This window comes from Epargyreus clarus, unplaced genomic scaffold (genome assembly GCF_041222505.1).
Source record: "Epargyreus clarus isolate Ecla_fem2 unplaced genomic scaffold, WU_Ecla_fem_2.2 ptg000024l, whole genome shotgun sequence".
Taxonomy (NCBI): Eukaryota; Metazoa; Arthropoda; class Insecta; order Lepidoptera; family Hesperiidae; genus Epargyreus; species Epargyreus clarus.
In genome coordinates, this window is record NW_027332231.1 from 6,034,804 (window position 1) to 6,057,848 (window position 23,045).

At 35.6% G+C, this 23,045-nt stretch overlaps 1 protein-coding gene across 1 annotated transcript in view; it reads right to left on the reverse strand.

Annotated features, from left to right (window-relative positions):
- Nucleotides 1–23,045, reverse strand: part of NGR-A8 (neuropeptide receptor A8) — a 59,955-nt gene that overhangs the window by 20,169 nt on the left and 16,741 nt on the right. The window contains exons 2-3 of the mRNA XM_073086813.1: nucleotides 22,190–22,557; nucleotides 6,016–6,174 (exon numbers count right to left, since the gene is read on the reverse strand). Of these exons, the coding sequence (XP_072942914.1) occupies nucleotides 6,016–6,174; nucleotides 22,190–22,483 (453 nt within the window). The 5' untranslated portion in view covers nucleotides 22,484–22,557. The remainder of the gene's footprint in view (nucleotides 1–6,015; nucleotides 6,175–22,189; nucleotides 22,558–23,045) is intronic.

Genomic DNA, 23,045 nt, shown 5'->3' on the forward strand with positions numbered 1-23,045 from the left:
TTGAAGGTTTCCCCCTCGTTAACAAAAAAAAGACAGAACAAATAACAATCTATCTATAAGTCTAATCAAGTTATTTGGTTTCCTTGTGGTTTTATTCGTGTCTATTAGCAAATGATAGTAAATTTCTATTACGCACATAACTTTGAGAAATGTTATGTATGGGCGCCTAGGATTTAAACCTAGATCTGTAGCGTGAAAGTTGGGAATTTCAAACCACTAAACTGTCAAGTCTACACCAATTGAGTTTATTCACATCTAGAGTCACGCTTGTGGACATCTAATAAGTTACATCAACACACTTAATTAACACTTCACGTACTTCAACGAACATGGGCGATACTAGATGGACAGCGAAAACGAAAGAAAATAAAGGCAGAATCAATTTACTTTTTGGTACGACACCGAGTAAAACGTCAAAGGCAATTTTGTTGAAAGTCCGAGCTGAAGTATTTTTATACAAATTTTAATAGACAAGAAATTGCGAACCGAATATTTACAGTGACATTTCCTAGACTCTGATAGTTAAGATTTCATTTTTTGTTTGAAATAGCATGAGCATAGCATGTAATAGCAATGAGCCTGTATGAATGAATTTAATGTTAAAACGGTAACATAATGTTTCGTGATCCTACGAAAAATATAATTCACACTAACACTCACGAAATAAGGAAACACACATGCATACTGACACGTAATGTTACATTCTGATTTAACGCATCTAAATATAACAGAAGTGAACCTAAAGTCGATCGCGGATGATGATCAAATGCTATAAACTAGTGGTTGAAATCATCATCATCATCAACATCAACCCATTACTGTCCCACTGCTGAGCACGGGTCTCCTCTCATAATGAGAATGATTAGGCTATAGGCCACCGCCGTTTTGCAAGTGATAATTAATTTCTAATACGCACATAACTTTGAAAAATCGGAGGAGCGTGCCTGGGATTTGAACCTCGGACCCCTCGATCGAGAGGCCGAGTTTCTTAACCGCTACGCAATCACGTGTAGTTGGAACGAGGTCTCTAAATCGAGGGGTGCGTGGTTCGAATCCTGAGCACGTACCTCTGATTTTCAGAGGTATAGTACTTAAAGTACGTATAAAAATTAGTTATCACAACTAAGTTTCACTTTTATGTCGTGCAAAAGCCTACGTACGGGAGAGTTCTAAAGAAAGTTCTTAGATATGTGTCACGTCTACCAAATTGCGCTTGGCCTGAGTGGCAGACTAAATCCCTCTTACTATGAGATGATCACCGTGCTCAGCAGTAGAACAATAACATAACGACAAACTAAAGTCGATCACACATGTATCACTCCTGGCGACTAATTGGGACGTCGGTAACTTCTCCCAGTTAGTATGCAATCAAACAGACGGCAGTAATGTGACATGCTGAGCGCCCTACACCTACAGTGTTTTATTTACGAACTATTGCATTATTCAATTTTTCTGCACATCCCTAAGGTTGACTGGGAGAAAATGCTATTTAGCATTAAGTCCGCCTTTTGTACCACACTGTTTTTAACATGGTCAATAAAGAGTAAATAAGAAAATATATATATTGCAATGGACGATTGTATAAAATTACAAGTGTGTGCTTTTAATGTAAATGTTATTAATGTAATTTTTTTACAAACTGTTACACTACACAAACACTCTTGGTCTTATATTTACTCGACTAGAGTTTAACTAACAAACTATCAAGAATTAACAACAACAACAACAATTAAACAACAACAATTAAAAACATCAATTAAATAACAAAATATCAAGTACGTGCAGAATCCTAGACTCCGAAAAGATACAAATTATTCGATTTTAAAGCTGCTCAAGATTCAAAATGACTAACAATTTAATCTTCGCAGAACGCGAATGCCAAAGCAGTCCTTTTAAGTAGTACACTGTACAACTCTCTTTGTATACGATGCAAATTTGAATGACTCGAAAGTAGAATTTATTAATGTACTCGTATTGAAGAACTTTAAATGGCAGGTCACTAACCTCTATTTAGTATCAATCTACGTCGTCTAGACTGAAGTTAGGAAGCTTTTATAAATGTGTAACTTATTATTTATAAATGAGAACAATAACAATGTGTAACACCAGCTTAAGCTCCATCTTAAATAATTTAGGTAGGGATGGCGATCTGAGATCAATTAATCGAAGAATCGATCTTATCGGCCAAAAAATTGATTATTTTAATCGATCTCCAGTAATGGATAGATTCAGTGAATCGATCTTTCATTCTAGAAAATCGAAAGTAGATTTTTTGAAGTCCGTCGATACGTATTTCAGTGGTTATTTGGTCCTGATGTTCAGTTTCAGTGGTTATTTTTTACTATCTTCGCCCTTTTTAGCTGAAAAGATCGAAAATCGATTTTTGGAGAATGCATTCTTTGTCCCCCGATTTTTTTGTGAAGCGATTTATTGCACTACGATTCGAATCGATTCCTGAATCGATCTTTTTCGAAAAGAATCGCTATCCCTAAATTTAGGTACAGTTTGTATCTCCATTTTAAAAGAAATATTTTTCTCTTGTCATAATTGAAACACTTTAAATGGAGCGATGTAATCCTATTGTCGTTCGAATTCCAATTCTGTAAGTAATCCTCTTTGAGCAAGATATCTTTATTTAGATTTAAGAAGTTTTAGATATAAAAGGCACATAAAACAGTGCTGAAATACTCGCGCGACCCCGACGTTGGACTTTTTCTATATTTCTGCTTATTATGTGTGCGTATTATGTGCTGTAGATACAAATACCCGAAATCAAAATACTTCTACTATATTCGTTTAGAGATGGTTGTACTAGGTAAATTTGAGACTAGGTATGCCTGTTCCTAGTATTTAAAAATAAGTGATCCAGAAACCTGTTCCACCTAGTCCCATAAAGTCTTTTTTTTTTTGTTAACGAGGGGGAAACCTTCAAAAGGTACCCGGTGCCGTGGGAGCGACACGGGGTTATGTGGGACTCTTACCGCACTAAAACCCTCCCGGTGGCCGTCCTCGGCGCTGCGTAGAGGACTCCGGGATCTCCAACGGAACGCAACCGGAGTCCTCTTTGCGCTGTGCCCCGTCGGGTTCCGCCCAGATGAGCTTGATGCTCACCACACCATCTGGTGTGCACGACGGTATGCGACCACACATACCGCCGTCCTTCCCGGGGTCGCTTGCTGGACGGTTCGAGCCCTCTTGCCGCCCGCAACCCCGGAAGCCCCCTTTTAGTCGCCTCCTACGACAGGCAGGGGATACCGTAGCCCTATTCTGAACCTGTTCCACCTAGTCCCATTAAGTCTTATCATTTATGGTCCGTGTACGCGACACGCGTACAATGTGGTCTTGGACTAGGTACATATTAAAAGTTGGACTAGGTCCTACCTAGTCCGGTAAAATACCTAGTCCCTGAACCTGTTCCAGTATATACGCCTCACCTCTATATTCGTTTCATTTATTTCACTTCATTAAATAACACGATTTTCATATCCCAGAAACGACAGATTGTTCAAAGCTAAGTGCGTAGGTAATTAGTAGGCAAATTTCAGCTTTTCAGTAGTTCCAACCACCCGCACTAGCCTGTGTGTACTTAAATAAAAAATAGATGGAAAATATACTATGCTCTACCAGTTCACTCTATTAGTGATAGCTACCTATTCAAATGCTTCGTAATTAATATCAAAATCATACGAAGATACAATACAGTTAGGCGAATTTCTATTCACAAGGGTTTAATTGAAGGGTGTGTTCTATAGATCGACCTATTAAACAATAGAATGTTCAATTTATATATAGAATATGGTGATATATAATATGTATATATAGTGACACTATTGAATATGGTGTTACGAAATAGGTCAACTGAATTTTCGGATTCTCAAGAATCTCTGGGGGGCTAGCCATGTTACAAACTTTGCATTCTATTCGTTTTCTATTCTATTCGTTAGCTAATATCATTCTACATATATGATAAGTCTATGGTTAGCTATCACATTTACATCAATTAGGCGTCAAATACAATATCGTCTGGTTTCTACACCAGCCAAAATAGCTACATGGTAATGATTAATTATTTAATAGTAATATTACAATATATCATCATAATATAAATAAAAAAATATACCATATTTTATAGCACATGTATTTTATTAATTAAAATTATTTGCAAAAACTAAACTTAATAATGTGTTTATGGACGGTAACTATGGTGATTAGTGATTGTTTACAAAGAGTATACAAATTGTTCATAGCGATATTACTAATGACAGTTACAGCGATTGCATGTATTTTGTATAAAATTACCTACTTGTACTTGTAATTTAGGATACGTATGCCCAAAGGAAAATATCTGGACGTCCAACTTGTTAAGATTTACTGGCTCATGGAACGAAAGTCTCTCAGCAACGAACTTGTCCACTACAAATCCATACTAAAACCGATATGGTCATATGGATCCGAACTTTGGGGGAACCGCATCCAACTCAAACTTGGACATCATACAGCGCTTCCAATCGAAAATGCTTATGCCACAGAGACAACGGTGAGAGAGAAAGTGACAAATAAACTAAAATCATATACTCGTTCATATAAAGACACTTCAATGAACTTGCTAGTGAACTTATGAATTCCACCCGCACTTTAAAGCTCATCAAAAGGAGGGCTACTCAGGATCTTCTTCCATCGTAGGAGCGGATTCCAAGGAGGCAATTATTATAAATGAAAATGCCACTGGGTGTATACCACACATGCCATGCCAACAAGTTAAACCTCATAACCACTAGCTTTATGCTTAGACAGGGAGATTGCTATTGAATCAGGAGATAATAATGAAAAATAGGATACAGATATTAATATTATATTTTATTTTAGGTTGTAAATAAATGGTTTAGTTACAAGTAAAGCTAATATGAGAAGCATTAATAATTATGCAATAAAACAGTTAAACTGAGACAATATTTTTATTTAAACACTGGAATAACTCTATGTTCTATCGTATCTATCTATTATATTATATGCTCCTATTAATTTAAAATAGAAAAACGACTGTGTAATACATTTCTATAATATTTTAGGGTACCCTAGTTATAGAGAGCCATATTCAAATTTCAACACATTTAAAGTATACATTTTCAAATGATCAAAAGTAATTAAAGTCTATAATGCAGTGATAGCGCGTCGTGAAGTAACAAACAGCTGATACAATATCCTCCATTTTATTAGCGTTTACGTTTTCTACAGGGTCGGCGCGATCGCTCACTATGACATTTATCTTAGAATACGCTTCGCTAACAAATTTGACAAAAAAGTCAAAAGGTTGTTGAAAGGTTGTCAAAGATTGTCATTTGTATGGAAAAAAGCAATGACATGAGCATTGTAGAATCGCTAGCGTTCTATTCTATCGTGTAACTTGGCTACGACTTTTCTACTTCGCTATTTTGATCACGTGATCATTGATAATTTCATACATTTTAGCGTTTCTATAGCGTTTCTACAGCGCAAGCGACTGTAGAATGTCAACTTGGCTAGGCCCCCTGATGTGAAATTAAGTTTCACTTGTGTTTCATATGCTGGAGAAATCTGTCATCCCTAAATTATATGATAATATAATAGTGACTATTAGCTTAGTGTAGTGAATTATGCTTAGCAATAGCACTAAGTTCATAACTTTATCAAAATTAAAAAAAAAACAAAGCACTACGCAATTTATGCTCATTACCGTCCCAAAAGTCTTCAATCAGGACACAGATGCATTTTTAGTGGTTAAAAATCCCACATAACTGATTGTCGCTCCACGGCACTGGGTATCTTTTCAAGGTTGCTCCTCGTCAACAAACGTACATGCATCTCTACTTATTGTTCTTCAAACTGAACAACGCTTAACGTTGCTGTTAAGAAGCAGAAACAGGTATGACGGCAGTGCCACAACCGTCTAACCACAAAAAGTTCTGACTCCTTCCAGATTGTGATGACAATCCGTACAAATCAGCTGTCACACTGTCATTGGTACAACAAACCTACCAGATATTTATAGATGGCGAAGGGTACGTATTCGAGCATGACGAACACGTCTGCGACGGCCAGCCACTTGAGCAGGCGGTTGATGGGAGCGGCTGCCATGTCCCGCCGGGTCAGCACGGCCACGTTCATGGTGTTCGCCAGCACTCCTATGAGACACACCTGAAACAAATCAAGACATTAATAAGAACGTACTAAAAATGTTAATGTTAAAAGTTACTATCGAATTTCCAATATTTTTTCTTTTTTCTAGCGATCTAGTAGATGTGATAGTGATAAACATTCTTTGCAACACCTTTCAAGGCGATATCTATTTCTGTCTCATAATAGCAATGTTAAAGTAATGGTAAAGGTAAAGGTAAGGGTAAGTAAGTAGGGTAGTAGGGTACATGTAAGGAAGACAAACTTTTTGAGGCGTTCCAGCCTAATCCTGTGCATCTGTGGCCGACTTCAGATATAAATATCTAATCCTATCTGGAGTTGATTACAGATGTCGGCGGTAGGCAGTTGGCGGCAGTAGTGCAGTACCATCACGTGGACTGCAAGCTCGTCTGCTACTCCTAAATTATAAAAAAGCCTTTATACCTCCGAATACCTTTTAAAGACATTTTAAAACAGCATACAAAAGCATTATCGAAAATTAGTTTCATCCCTTAACTAACCCCCTTAACTTAACTAATATACCCTAACTAACTACCTACTACTACCCTAATTAACTAAGTAATTGTGACGCCACCCTTTCAACACAATATTCATTAAAAGTTCACATCAACTTGAATCTGAAATTTGAAATCACAATCACATATAGAGCTACGGATTTAGGAGGAACTTACTCGATAAAATTTCCTTATCTCTATAACTATTTTAATAAAGACGTAGTTTCCAGAAATGGGAAACGGAATGATGATTGCGAAGCATTTTTGTCTGCAGTTACACTAAGCACAGATAACGTCATTACCATTACTGCCCCTCTGCTGGGCACGGGTCTCCTCTCAGAATGAGAAGGATTATATCATAGTCCACCATGCTGCCCAAGTGCGTATTGGTAGACTTCACACACCTTTGAAAACTTTTCTTTTTAAGATTTCTTAGGTACGCAGGTTTCCATGCGATGTTTTCCTTCACCTTTTAAGCAAGTGATAATTAATTCCTAATTCGCACATAACTTTGAAATTCAGAGGTGCGTGCCCGAGATTTGAACCAGGACTCCTCGATCAAGAGGCAGAGTTTCCTAACCACTAGATTATCACTGCTGCAATACCTATATATATATATTACAGTATCCTCCGTCCACGGTATGTACGAATATCGTAATATTGTTCGGAAAAGTATTCCCAGGTACGAAGAATTCGCGTAATAAAAATAGCATTGCGCTACAATTTCGTCAGAACTCGACAGACAGACAGAACTTGTCCAAATACGTAAAGATTTATCATTTAGCGAATATTTTAGTCCAAACTCGTGAGCCACAAAATTTCCAACAATACCAAAATTACAAAATTGTTCAGCAATGTCAATTACATGAACTTTATAGATATTGAGTTATAGTCCTAGCAGACATGTGACTTTTGGCGTCAACTATTTGTTATAGTTGTTGCATCGATGTCGCATCACGTTTGGCGACTTGATTCTCTCTAAATCGAAAACGCGCGTTCTTGCGACTGATTCAATACTGCATCGCGTTTTGAATTTCGCGTTGCTGCTCGAACGTCCAAAATAACCAACCGACGACCTAATGAGTGCGGAGAGAAGCATTTCGTTACAAACTTAATAAACGCAGGTAAATAGTCGATTGCCGATATTAAAAATAGCACGTTAGCTGAGGGCTTATTGCTTCAACTGTCTAGTGCATTGTTTTCAAATGCAGGTGGGAGAGGGTGCTGGTCACGTGGCCACGTGGATAGCGTTTAACTACTAATAATAATGCAAAGATAGAGTAAGATAAGAAGAACAGTATAAAGGTGTGAAGTGTATGGCTCGTTTCACTTTTGCTTTGGATGGTTACGATCATATAACCGTGGTAGCCGGTGGATTTAATTCTTGTGTTTTCGAAATTACTATCTATATTTTCTTAAAAGTTTCCAACATTGACATAGAGTGTCCGTGATTTCCTGTCCCACTACTGGTCGTCTCATCTCTGAGTAAAAAAGGGGTTTAGGTAATACTCTCTCGCGCTGGCCAATAGACTATTAAAATATACAAGACATTGTTTTCCTATAAATTGTATTGGTATTGTATGTAAAGTGTTCAAGGTAAAACTATAATGAGAAAGTCAGATTCAGTCAAAATATTCTTGTATAGATCTTTCAACGCGAAAATAATTCACGCCTACGTATCGGGCGCGGTTCATTCAGATTTAAGTAAAATTTCCATTAACAGAACAAACATTTTAATACAATAGAAATAATTAAAGACAAACTTAGTTGACGACCCGCGTGGCGGGGCGGACATCGGGCTGACGTGTAGGGAGTCCCGGGTTCGATCCCCGGCCAGACAAATATCTAAATGAGAATAGATTTCTGTTGGGTCTGGGTTTTGTGTGCTATGTATATCTATGACGCCCGTATAAAGCGAAGTAGGTATAGTCCGCGCCAAACTGCTAGTCCGCTCTGAAATTTCCGCGAGCAGGTGTATCATACAATTTGCTATGGCGACGCGATTTATTTCTGTATTCAGAGCGGACAAGCAGTTTTACGCGGAATATAATTGAGCTTATATTTGAAAACAATGTGATTTTTTGATACTATGACAGTAAACGTTACAATATAAAAGATATTGCATAAAATATATGCTGAAAAATATAACTCACAGACGAATATTAAATCAAAACTATTGAACATAAAGTATATAAAGTTGTAATTTATGTCTCTATATTGGCAGATCGCGGGAAAATGCCAAAAATGAGCCGATTATAGTCGACATTTATATTGATTGATATCTGTGCTGCAAAGAAATAATGTCGACAGATTTTATTATAAAACAGAAGTATCATACAAGCATGCAATCTGTGTGGCATCCGCTTCTCCTAGACATAGACTGTGATTGTATTTTTATATAATATAAGAGTAGCAGACGAGCATGCAGTCCACCTGATGGTAAGTGGCTACTGCCGCCCATGGACATCTATAATCAACCACAGATAGGATTAGATATTCCTACGTGAGGTCGGCCACAGATGCGCCGCTACCCCTGACGACTAAGCTGGAACGCCTCGGAAAAGTCTGTCTCCCTTACCACACCCTTCAAACCGGAAAACAGCAGCGCCTAACACTGCTGTTATTAGGTTGAAAAAGGTGTGGCGGTGGTGCCGCCGGAGTCGAACCACAAAGGGTTCTACCACCTTTACCACAAGAGTTCTACCACCTTGAGTACCACCACCTTTTGTACGAGTAGAAAGCAATTTATTCGTTATTTTTTATTTTATTTCTAGTCAACGCCAGATTGTACTGACGTCCTAAGGTCGGCCACGTATACTTTGGTATACCTAAGGACCAGGTTAGAATACCTGGTGCAGGTTTTCCCGCCACACAATTCAAAGTAGAACTCAGAACTTATTATTATCAGGCGTATATCGGTACGACGGTGGTGCCTACTTATTCAAACAACTAAAGTTCCTACCAACTCGAAGCATTACAAACAATCGAATTATGTTCATTAGCCCTTCTTGTAAGACAGATTGATTTATAGTGCTTATCCTAATCAAACATTCTCGAAGTTACAAATAAAGGAATAAACTCAAGCGAAGTTACAACGAGACCCTTGTTAATTATAAATTAACGGAAAGTTTCTGAAATGCAAGTTCTTGTTACTTCAACAAGGGTCCCAATCAAGAATGTTAAAGACTATCTTGTGTACCTAAATTAATTATCTTTTTGTAAGGTATTTAAACAAGTTTAGAGTGTAAAAAATCAAGTGCTCGTCAGTTATATAGTCAGTTATTATAAATGTAATTAAAGGAATATTATGTTCATACTACTCGTTAATAAAATAAAATTGATAAATGATAAATTAAATTATGATTTTGTGGTCATATTTTTATGCGACAATATAAAAACTTTTTTTGTAATATGGGAGTAGCATACGAGCCTGGTGTAATCAACCCCAGATAAGGTTAGATATTCCTACCTGAGGTCGGCCAAAGAGGAGCCTACCCCTGATGACTAAGCTGCGACGCCTCGGAAAAGTATGTCTCCCTTACCACACCCATCAAACCAGAACACAGCAGCGCTTAACACTACTTTTAATAAGCAAAAATAGGTTTGGCGCACTTTGTGCCACACCTATTCTATTATAGGTTCTACCACCTTCAATTATGTAAAATATGGTCGGAAAAATACCCAAATCTCAACAATAGTGCTATTTTCCAGAGCCAACTTTATTTGTATTTTGTTTCCGTTCTATTAAATGCACTGAGAAAAATATAATAGCCGATATTAACTTGATTTTGATCCAATTATCTAGTATAGAGGCTGAAGTTAATAATGTCTATGAGATTTTTATAGTTGACTTTGATGCTGTACTGGAGTTATATTAAATTTTCTTGATAGTAGGTACGCGAGGTATTATATTACTAGGTACCCTTTAGTATAAGTAATTATTTTATGGAATGCAATGCAAAAATACACAGGGTGAATTTTTCAAACAGGCCTTCAGGGCCAATTCCAAGTACATATAAAGTTTGGCAAAAAAATGCTGAAAGGACTTAGGAGGCCGATTTTGATAAAGACTAAAACTGCATTATCAGATTATTAAATCGAATCCAATGAGTTCATTTTGAAAAAAAAATCGCACTCTATATTATTCTACTAACGGAGTCATTTATCAAATTCAAATTTAAGAAGTAATGATATATGCCAGAAATACATAATTTTTCATAAATTATCATACTTATCCTTAACTGAAGGTAAGGTAGGTTGACGGTGGTAGAACCCTTTGTCGTTCGACGTCGGTATACATACGAGTAAGACCGATATCATGACCATGAACTAAGTATTTTCAATATAATTTCCCTCAAACATAGTCCCTTTGCAATATCTACGCTTTATGTTTACCGTATCTTGTTTTGCTTGAGATATTCAACGTTCAGTGGTCCGAAACCCTCTGTACTAGAAACGTTCTAAGCCGAGATTCGATACAGAAGTGCTCTTAGTATTATTACAGCTAAGGAATCGCACAACACAACTAAGATTACATCAATTTCAAGAAGTATTAAAAATAAATTCATCAAGAAGTATTAAAAATAAATTCTCAAATTATTTTCTTCGCTAATATGGCTGTTATATGCTAAAATGATATCCCCTTTTTAATATTTTCCACTTGACACAACACTTGTGTATAACACAAAGATAGAAGACTTCGTAGGGAGTAGACATATTTTCTTTTACAGAAATTTCTATGATTCCTGAGTAACAATTCGAAACAGTTCAAGGGACAGGCAAAATAGGACCAGGACGCGCTCCAAATTACATTCTACAAGTAAATGGTCTAAAATTTTGTAAATGTTTCATAAACTGTAATTCTGAGATAGATGTAACTTTCTTGTTGGTTCAGTGATGATTTAAAAACCAATATTATTTGTTGCTTATAACGTATAATTTATATCGAACGTCCGATTAAGTAAAATAAGAATACATGTTACTTAGGTAAAACTTATAAGTATGAAATAAGTATTTGGAGATACTCGTACTTTAAACACACATTGCCAATCTTTTTTTTTCTTTTCAAGGGGGAATCCTTCAAAAGGTACCCGACGACGTGGGAGCGACGCCGGGTTATGTGGGATTTTTACCGCACTAAAACCCCCCCGGTGGCCGTCCTCGGCGCTTGTTGGAGAACTCCGGGATCTCCAACGGAACACAACCGGAGTCCTCCAAGCGCGATGCCCGGATCGGGCTCTGCCCTGGGGGAGCGTTTGCTCCTCCCACAACATCTGGTGATTACGACGGTATGTATTAAATTACATTTTTTCACTTAAGGCATCGTATCATTAGAAAGTTTGCGAATCATTATTTAAGTATTTACCTATTTTTAAGCACAGTGAAATAAAGATATACCTGAGGCAAAATACTCAAACTATGTTATTTTTTATCGAGACTTAAAAGAGAAAAAATGCACACCGTCATCATTTAACATTACATTAACTTTATATTGGTTACGCCGTATATGTGAAAGATCGTAAAAAAGATTTTTATTAGTAGCTCCTTCACAAAATCCTTTTACGAGATATTTCAAGAAATGCAAGATTTTTATGACCAGTTATGTCTTTTTCTGTCTTTTATATCATTGATATATGATATTAAAGATTTAGGCCTATTATTAATAATCAATCCATCTAACGATTTACCTACCATAAATCGATCGATCTGATTCTAGAAAGTTCATAATAGACATTATCAAATTTCGATTAAATGAAAATTGGATTAAAGTAATGATAACCTAGTGGTTGAAACTTGGTCTCTCATTCGAAGCCCAGGTTTGAATAGAAATGAATTATTTGCTTTAACAGCGAAAAAAAACATCCTGAGGAGATCTGAACACCTGAGAGATTTATAAAAAAAATCTCAATCGTATGTCAAGTCTACCAATACGCACTTGGCCAGCACGGTGGACTATAGCCTATTATTTCTCTTTCTGAGAGATCTGTGCCCAGCAGTGACACAGTAATTGGTTGACGACGATAATATTTTTAACATGCGATAATAGACAAACATTGAATAGAAGACGTATTGATTAATAATAAGGAGCATAAGACCAATTAAATAAAATTTTTGATCCGTACAAAATAATTTCAAATAGTTTGCGAATTTGGTCTCGTATACCACAGAGGTAATTGTCTCCCTGGCAGACGATCGGAATCTGAGTCTCGAGGGCCACTTTATCCTAGATAGAATCTCACAGAGTAATTTGTACGAACCAATCTAAACTTCGAGAAAGTTGACCCAAACTGGGTTTTATCGTTAACGTTGTTATTAACACATAATTGATTCTGTTGTTATTATTACTAAGTGTTATATAACTATAAGCCACGACTTCTTTTGATAGTTTAATGTATAGTTAGTATTATTTAAGCCGTGACTTATAACGATAACAATAATATTACGTATCAAGAAAAGTTATGATTTCCTTCATTAAAATAGGTAGGGTCCTTACTTTAATTACGGTAGCACCACCACTACATGTACTTCTGCTGTTTTGCATCCTTATTTGTATGATTTCTTAATAAAGTGTAAAATCCTTTATTTACCTTTTCCACGATACAATGTATATCTATGCTTAATTCATTTTATTTAAATACACAATTTTGTACTCGATTGAAATTTAATTTTCCCATTTATAATTTGAGTAAGATTACCGAACTCAACATAAGCCATGACTTAATCACTGTAATTCAGAGTCAGTAATCCGTTAGTAATATGGCTGTGCTTATTAAGTTGAAATGTAATTAAAGTGTTAGTTCAACGTGAATTGACTTAATAAGCACTACATTAGTATAACATTACGCGATACAGAACACATTAAGCATGGTAAACTATTATATCTAATGAGATTATAGTGAAGATGGCGTGCCTCGCTCAATTCTTCAGTTTTAATGCAAAAAATAATAGTAAGCCATGACTTAGTACCTTTAATTTAGAGTCAGTAATCCGTTAGTAATGTGGCTGTGCTTATTAAGTTGAAATGTAATTAAAGTGTTAGTTCTACGTAAATTGACAACAAATTTGTCACATAACATTACTTCCCAGAATTTGATCCTTATATTTTTTTTTAAATGAACTCGTTCGATTCCCGGCTACGGAAAAAAATTTAAAAAACGAATGATGCAGTTTTAGTTTTTATCAAAATTGGCCTCGTAACTCCTTTCAGCATTTTTCGCTAATCCTTATAGTATCGCATTTGGCCCTAAAGGCCTATTTGAAAAATTCACCCTATATACATTGCTAGAGCGTTCGAGCTGATAAAATTTGTCCAACACACAGCCGTGCGTTTTGATTATGTCTGCCACGGCCCGTGTCAAGTATTTAATGTCTGTAGACATAAACTAACCTTATTCTGTGTTGTATTCGTTTAAAATTACCCGCACAGCAACACGTTAACAACATCAAGTGCTCAAGTTAAGACAAGCGTAAACAACGCCAGTCACTTGTCGTGACTCGTCAACATAGATTAAAAAGGAAATTGTTCCACGTTTTCTCAAAAGCTTTCTTCGCTGGTTTTATTATTTATGTGCTGCTACCGTAATGTTGGAAGATACGTTTTGATTAGCAAACGGCAACGGCAGCAACCCAGCCATGCGTTTTGGTACATAGAAAAAATATTCTGGTAATGCTCTCATCGTAAGAAAAGCGACTTTAGACGTAGGGCGGATATCTTTTAAGTTATAACCATCACAGAATTTGTAGAGGATTAAAATAACATCTCAATATAAATTTCTTATCGCTAGTAACCAAAAGTTGTCAAGATAGAAATACTAAGTCCATCTTTCGACTCGGTTAATGATCTACAAAATAATTTCATCATACATAGAGCCCAATCTGACGCATCCATATTACTTATATTTTAATTTGACCATATTTGGTATGTTACCTTAAAACTGTCTCCAAACAAATATGTCTAGTGAAAGGTCAGATCTATATTTTATACGAACCTAGAGGTTCTACCTACGTGCAACTATTTTGCCGAAAAATAAATGCTTGTACCAACAAGATTTCTCCCGGAAAAAGTAGAGCTACCTAATCATTTATAGCTAGTTATTGACAGGCCAAACGTGACTCGACCCCACAAAAAATGGTTCGATTTCGTACGAAAAAATGACAGGAAGAGGCACCATGCTAAACTATGATGGGATGTTCGGAAATAAAATTATTTGGCCGCTTTTTAAATAAAAAGGAAGTTGATTTAGGAAACCTAATAGTAATATAGGTTTAGGTTCAATTTTTTCCAAAAAGAAACATTTATTATGATTTTTTTAGATGGGTAGGTAAGCTATACCCATTTTTTCACTGATTCACAAGTTTTATTTTGAAAGGCCCATATAATTATTTTGTTTAAAAGAATTTTAGTGATTCATAAGTATATTATATATTGACTATATCTATGAAATAAAAAATATATAAAATATGGATAAAGGCAACAATGAAAAATGGACAAACTGTTAATAAATGGAAAGTATGAAAGTTATTTTTTGAACAAAATTTTGGAAACAAGTTGACCACAAACACGAGAGTTGATCAAAGGGTTATTTTTCACAGTCAAAATTGCGATTTTAACCTCGGGGTGAACCATGCGTACAAAGTAACAAAATTTTTTTTAAATCCTTAGAACTCTCCTCATTAAATTAAGATTTAAAGAATATTTTTAATTATAGAGAATTGAAACAGAAAACGAGCTTGCAATTCACCTAATGTTAAGTCTATTTTGTTTTAGGTATTTTCCTTATATTTATTCGACTGAACTAAGTATAACTAGAAGATACTTTGATATTTTGTAATTAATAATTTTAAAACAATTATTTATTGGATAAGAAATGAGTAGGTACTTGTATCTGTACTGTCTGTATCATCATGCACGTGTGTGATCGTTTTAATTGTTAATTAAGTAATTAAGTATAATTATTGTCTATTTGCAGATAATATAAATAATAATAAAATAATTTATAAAAATAGAGTTTCTGATCTGAATGGTTTTTTGCCGAATATAGAACTTACAGACAAGTAAAATATACTGTCATAACATGACGACTGGCGAGTGCCAGTCCATTCTGCATGTAAAATCAGTCACAACCTCCACATAATTTGATTAAAAACCAAATTCAATTTTTCTCTCAGACAGAGATTTTCATACTGACCTCTGGATATCGGGCTTAATAGAATATTCTTATGATTTCTCCTTTCTAGCTACCTAATACCTAAATATGAGGAACATATCACACAAATCATTTCGATTGGATTCTGTTTTCTGTGTCTGTCTTGAAAAGCGGCAGTGACCATATTTTACATAAAGAGGTGCTGGCTCATCCATATATCAAACGCACAGCTGAATTCAGCCGTATCGGCTGGCCCTCAATAATTGAAATTTTATATATAAGTCCTTATATAACGCAACAAAGTATTAACAGGAATTTGATGAGCCTATAATTTCATGAGAGATGATTTTAAGTGTTTTATCAGACTGCGGAAGGTAATGTTTTTGAGCGTATGCTTGTATGTATGTATGAGACATTTTTACCGTATACATGACTTAGTATTAGATTCGTCTATATTGTGAAAGTGATATACTTGTAAGTATTTTCAAGAAATCGGGTATTTTGTTTTTCTAATAATATTCTAGCTACAGAAAAATTCGAATAATGGCGTAAACAAGGGGTTTGAAAGTTTATTATGTCACATGTACGTACGAAGTTCGAGGCAAAAGCTAGTTGTTTACTACGAACGAAAACAATAGAGCTACACAAATATATGAACAGTTCACTAACACGGTTTTGACGTTGTATAGGTCCATTCACGTGTATCCAGTTTCACGTTTAATGGCCACTGACTGACTGCTATTGTCGGAATTACGTCAGGATATTCCCCCTTTACCTGTAGAGAACAGGTTAATATATCGGCTTTTGTTCGTTGACATCTGTAACAACTTTTGTTTTCACCAGTGTTGTTGACGTAGAAAGAAGTGATAAACTCTTAACCCAAATTATCCCAAATGAGCTGAGGTATCCCTGTTATTTGAGGTTGCCAGCTAATTTTTTTTTAATATAGAAGTAGCAGACGGGCATGCAGTCCACCTGATGGTAAGTGGCTCCTGCCGTCCATGGACACATGTAATCAAGCCCAGGTAGGATTTGATTAAAATTTAATCCTACATGAGGTCAGCCACAGATGCACCGCTACCCCTGAGGTATAAACTGGAACGCCTCGGAAAAGTCTGTCTCCCTCAAACTTATATACGAGGCGAACATTTCCTGTTTAGGAATGACAGCGGCATCAGGTAGAACACCTTTTACATACGCAGCTTTATATGCAGCTCTTACAGAAGTCCATGGGCAGCAGTGACCACACTTACCAGTCGTACTGCATGCTCATCTGCAACTTCAATTATATAAATGGAATTACCAGGAAAACCAGGCTAAAACTAATCCCCTTTGAACATCGTCGTATTGGAACAGAAATATTATAAAAGAAACAAATAAAGTCAGTGTTAACAGACAGTTCCCATTCCCGCTGTCTAAAGAATTAAAAATTTGACGTTGACGATCTATATTGGAATACAATTCTGATATAATCCTCAGTAACAAAACAAAAGTATTTATAAATATATTACAAAGTTCCTCTGAATTCAATATTCATGATTCATTCGGCTTTCTGACAACTACCCCATGTATATCTGTAATCAACCTTAAATAGTATTGGTTTCCTACCCGAGGTGGGTTACAACTATACTGTTTACATAATAATGTTATTACACTGTTCAAAACGCCACAATAGCATTTTTTTTTTATAATATGGGAGTAGCAGACGATTATGCAGTCCATCTGATGGTAAGTGGCTACTGCCGCCCATGGACATCTATAATCAACCCCAGATAGGATTAGGTATTCCTACCTGAGGTCGGCCACAGATACGCCGCTATCCCTGAGGACTAAGCTGGAACGCCTCAGAGAAGTATGTCTCCCTTACCACACCCTTCAAAACGGAACACAGCAACGCCTAACACTGCTGTTATAAGGCAGAAATAGGTGTGGCGGTGGTGCCGCCGGAGTCGAACTACAAAGGGTTCTACCACCTAAAGCACTTGAGAAGGATGTTAATAGGCAGACAGGGATGACCATGGCGCTGCCGACTTAGAACCACGAAAGATTCTACTACTTAAAATCATTAAAATATTATTGTCCCAAAAATATGGTCATGATTTCTAATATACACTTTTTCACTGATTTTAATCGAAATAGTTTCATTCTATAAAATTCAGTATATAACAATTCAACAGGAACAAACCTCTTAAGCTCTAAAAACCTTGACTCTTAGTGAATTTACAGCCGCATCGCAGAGGACCTTTTCACTGTTTACTCCCACTTCCCAGTAATTGTTCGATAAACGTAAACATACTAAACGCCCACCCCCGTTTCCAACTCGTCAATTCGAATTTTCTAAACGTAAACGTCAGCTCGTAACATAAGTTGTTATTAACTCCCCCGCACTTTCGTGCACTTATGCTATCGCCATCGAATAGGATAAACGGGAAAATCAAATGTCATCTGTCATCGCAGTTTTATCATGAGATCGGATAAAATAAGAAATCTAAATATATATAACTCAAAGGTGACTGACTGACATAGTGATCTATCAACCCACAGCCTAGGGCAGTGGACGGATCGGGCTGAAATTTGGCATGCAGGTAGATGTTATGACGTAGGCATCCGCTAAGAAAGGATTTTGATCAATTCTATCCCCAAGGGGATAAAATAGGAGATGAAAATATTACTTCGTAACGCGAGCGAAGCCGCGGGCAAAAGCTCGTAGAGATATAAGTTTAAAGGTGAAGGCAAATTTCTGATCACATTTAATAATATAAGAACAATCAGAGGTAATAATTTAAAGGCGATGTAACCTTTTGCTCAAACAAACTTAAAGGTTATACCTTTAAGTTTCCGATGATGTTTTTAAAGCATATGGGACATAAACGCACGAGGTTGTTTAGCTTATTTCTCAGACGCTATTGCAAGACCTCTGTGGTCTCAGGTAGTATTCCAATCCTACTTGGTATCCATGATAGGCGTCCGTAAGTGGCAGTTACCATGAGATAGATTGCATGCCCAACTACTTCTTTAATTTTGCAAAAGAAGATAATAGCGTGCAATTCAAAAGTATACTGTCGCTATGTACTAGCTTGTACGACTTGTACGATTTTGTACGACCTATTAGCAAAAAATAAGTTTGTCTACAGTCTACATAATACAGATAACTTTGTATAGCTGTTTTATCGCTTGTCGCTTACATATTAGCCGTGAGACAAATGCTGTCGCAATACAATAGCTCTAAGTAGTAAATACGAGATTTATGCACGCTTAAACCGTATTTTGGTCACCTAATATGAACCTTATTGAATTGGATTTACAATTTGAACTGTTTGAAAACGTGGATACTAATTAATATTTAGCACCGAACCTCGAAACGTGACAATAACAACCTCCGTGGCTCTAAAGGGTCAGAGGAACAATTGAAAGCAATAGAATAAGACGCCCGCTAACTTCGCTAATATTTAAACGTTTCATTTGTTCATAATAACATAATGACGCTCTAAATTCAGTGTGTACTTTGAAACGACAGTGATTTCAAATAAGAGCTACTTTTTAAAGTTATTACTTCGTTTAAACAATTTTGAAAATATATATATGTATAAGGTTAAAATTTTACGAGAGCTTTCCAAGAATATACAGCATTTTGAATAAATCCCTAGTAGGGACTTATTCAAAATGCAGTAAGGACTCCCTACCTGTCGTACGTATTTTTTTTATTATAATTTTTTTCGTTTTTTTTCTAGTTACCATCAATATAATGTACAGTTAAAAATTAAATCAACATTTATTTAACCCAAAATATATATTTCGGATTTTATTATATGTTTTGTATATATTTTCTCACACACATCACACATATAAATTTTAAAGACACATAGGAACCCAAAATTTGGAATTATATTCTTTAATAATGTACATATCAATTGTAGCATTACAAGACAAATCCTCATTTGAACTGTTATAAATAATTAAATTTAATTAGTGCAATTTGAGCTTTCAGAATAAGGCGTAGATTTCATAATTTTTTTCGCATTGTTACATGAATGAGGACAATATTAAGTGCCTATTACGCTGTAGCAATTTCTGTACAGAATTAATTAAAAATGAGGCAAATTAACGCTACTGTTCTTCTAAATGTAATTGGAGTTACAATCGGCGTGATTTCGTTGATTCGTTTCAGAAAACCAATTAATTTTTACTTCTGAAGTATGATACGAAGTATGAGTACAAATTCTTATTTATTCCTTAATTATTCTGCCGACTCAAGTAATTCGAAATATAACTATAATGTTACAAGTAGGTATTTTAATTCAATTAAGCAGTGATAACATATTGGGAAGAAGTGAAAGCCTAGTCGTAGGAATTTGGACCTCTGTACTAGGGTCTGACCTTCAAATATCGGCCAAGTAAGTACCTCTACCTTTTCTAAGTTATTTGCGTTAAGTAAAACATCATAAACTCTATAAAAAGGGGTCTCAAAATCGTAAGAAGTCTACCAAACCACATTTGGTCGGCATGAACTAAGACCTAAATTCAGGGACCAGTGCCCATCAGCAGGACCATCAATAGGGAATTGATGATGATGAGGTATATTATAGACATTCTTGATTTTTCATTTACAATCTGTATAGTACACAAAGGCTATATACAACGTAGTAAGTGACTGATTTAATATGCTAACAGAATTCCATGAATTACTTTACATAAACAATATCAAATTTGGCGTGACCTGTCAGTTGGAAATTTACTCCGAAAATAACAATGTTAAGTGCGAATACCGTAACTGTATTATCTTAAGTTTGTGAATGTATATCCTTGATGGTAACGTAAAAAAACATTAATTGCAAAATTTATAATTAAGTAAAGTTTTACTTTTAGATTAAGTGTATAACTTCCTAGAATTTTGTTTTAGCTGGTCCAAAATGCTCAGGGTGGATTGCATCATGTAACTTTTGAAGGTGGAAGAACACTTTATGCCACACCTATTTTTGCCTATTAGCAGAAGTGTTAAGATCTTTTGTGTTCTGGATTGAAAGGTGTGGTAAGAAAAACAGACATTTTCAAGGCGTTCCAGCTTTGTCCACAGGGGCAGCGTCTATGGCCGTCTAACTGGGGTTGATTACAGATGTCCATGGGCGGCAGTAGCATTTACCATCAGATGGACTGTAAGCACATCTGCTACTCCTATATTAAAAAAAATCTATAACATTAACAAAAAAGCAATCAAATCTACAGTTAGGAAATTTATGCACCATGGGTTGCACCATATTAATTACATTTGAATCACGTTATAACTAACATTTAACTTTAACCGACAATTTCGGTTGATTAACGTTATTGTCTTCTTCAACTTACCGCCAAAATTATTGTTATCGTCAACCTTAACGCAAACTTTAAACGGGCCTTCAGTGCAACCAACCCTTAATGTCTACGATAAATGGTACAACTGATTGATATTAACATCGCATCATTATTAGGACGGTACTCATGCAAGTTCAAGTTTTTTCAGTCAAATTATATAGATTCTCACTATACTGATTGTATAGACGAGTGATATTTTTCCAAAATACGCTGATTTTATTAGGAAATACTGTATTAGGTACAAAATAATCTGCCTATGTATTTTCTAAAAATAACCTTCCATCCGTCATTTATCCGCTTGGGGTGTTAGACCTACCGATCCGTCAATATGTTTTTCAACGGCACATGAGATTCTCAAACTTTCAGGATAGCAACGCCTTTTGTTATCTTTAGAAAAATATGTAAGTCTTATTCCCTTTTCCCCATAATACCACGCTTTTATTAGCTTGGGTTGTATATACGTATGTATGTATCTATGTAACGGAATATTTGAACTCGATTTTTACCCACTTTGAACAGTCCGATTAATTTAAAATTTTGAGCAATTGTCAAGAACCGATGACAATACACAATTCCAATAATTTTATCCCATTCACCTCATCAGGATCACCAGGAATCAGGATTAACGACTTTCCTTGTGCGATTTTAGCGTGGTTCTTAGTTTTTAAACTATGTATAATTATTATCATTATTTTTATATCTCACAACGTACTTAATGTATCTTCGTAAGTTATTTATTAAATTGAGAATTTTCTAACAAAACTATAATTAAAAAAAACCGTTATTATCGCCTTTTTGGTCCCTTTTGTCAAAACACTGATAGTAATACTAATAATAAATATATTCAATTCAAAAGCAAGGAATAACATTAATTTTGGTTATTTTCGCATGCAAACTAACGTAGTTATCTTGTTTAACTGTTTGTCATGAAAAAAGCGCAAAACTGCCGATGAGTGAACTGTAATATTACGAAATCTGCTGATAAGGTATGTATTTTCCTCTACTTCCTTATGTAATAGCACTTACCAGTAAACTGACATATCCATGGATGCTGTTGTAAGTTTCGATAACGTCTCGGAAGTCTCCTTCACAGTAGGTGCAAGTCTCCGTCTTGATAGAGAGATTGTACTTGCTCTGCACATCGCTGACAACTTTGACTAAAACAGAGCCGATGTTCTCGCCTCCTTTGCTCTTAGTCGCTGTTTCTCTCAACACTGACAAAATTTGAGTCTCATTAATGCTTTTGCTGTCCGAGGAGTTGCCGGATGCGGCGAGAATCTCCTGGAATATATCCAAAAGTGTCTGCGATTTGTTTGACATCTTCTTTATTGCGATTTGCCTCCGTTTTAATAAATTATCCTGTCAGCTCCCCAAACGGTAATGGCTGCCGGCACCTGCAACAAACTTTATTTGATTGATTTCGGATTCTAAGTTTGAAATGACTCAAATCTTATGATATAAATAAAATTGGAATATAATCCCACATAGACGTAATTGTGAAAGGTAATAATAAGGATAGTTAAAAAACTGTGACACTTTTATTAAGGCAATTTTTTTTTCTCAGAGAGGTCAGATACTAACCTATCTTCTCCCCAAGTTTGTCGTGGTATTTACGGGACACCCTGTATATTACCGAAAGAGATATTGTTTTAGGTAATTATCGTATCCGCCCACGAACATCTGTATCTGACCTCTAATAAGAGAGGTCTATTATCTTCGTTGTCATTCTCTTTGAATCAAAATAAAGCAATTTCATTTTATACCATTTTAAATATGCCAATAGGTATAGTTTAAAACAACTATTTTCTAAAATAACGATGACCTTAATTATTTTAAAGTGATTGTTGTTTATTATCAGTTCCCAATGCTCCCATTCATAAAT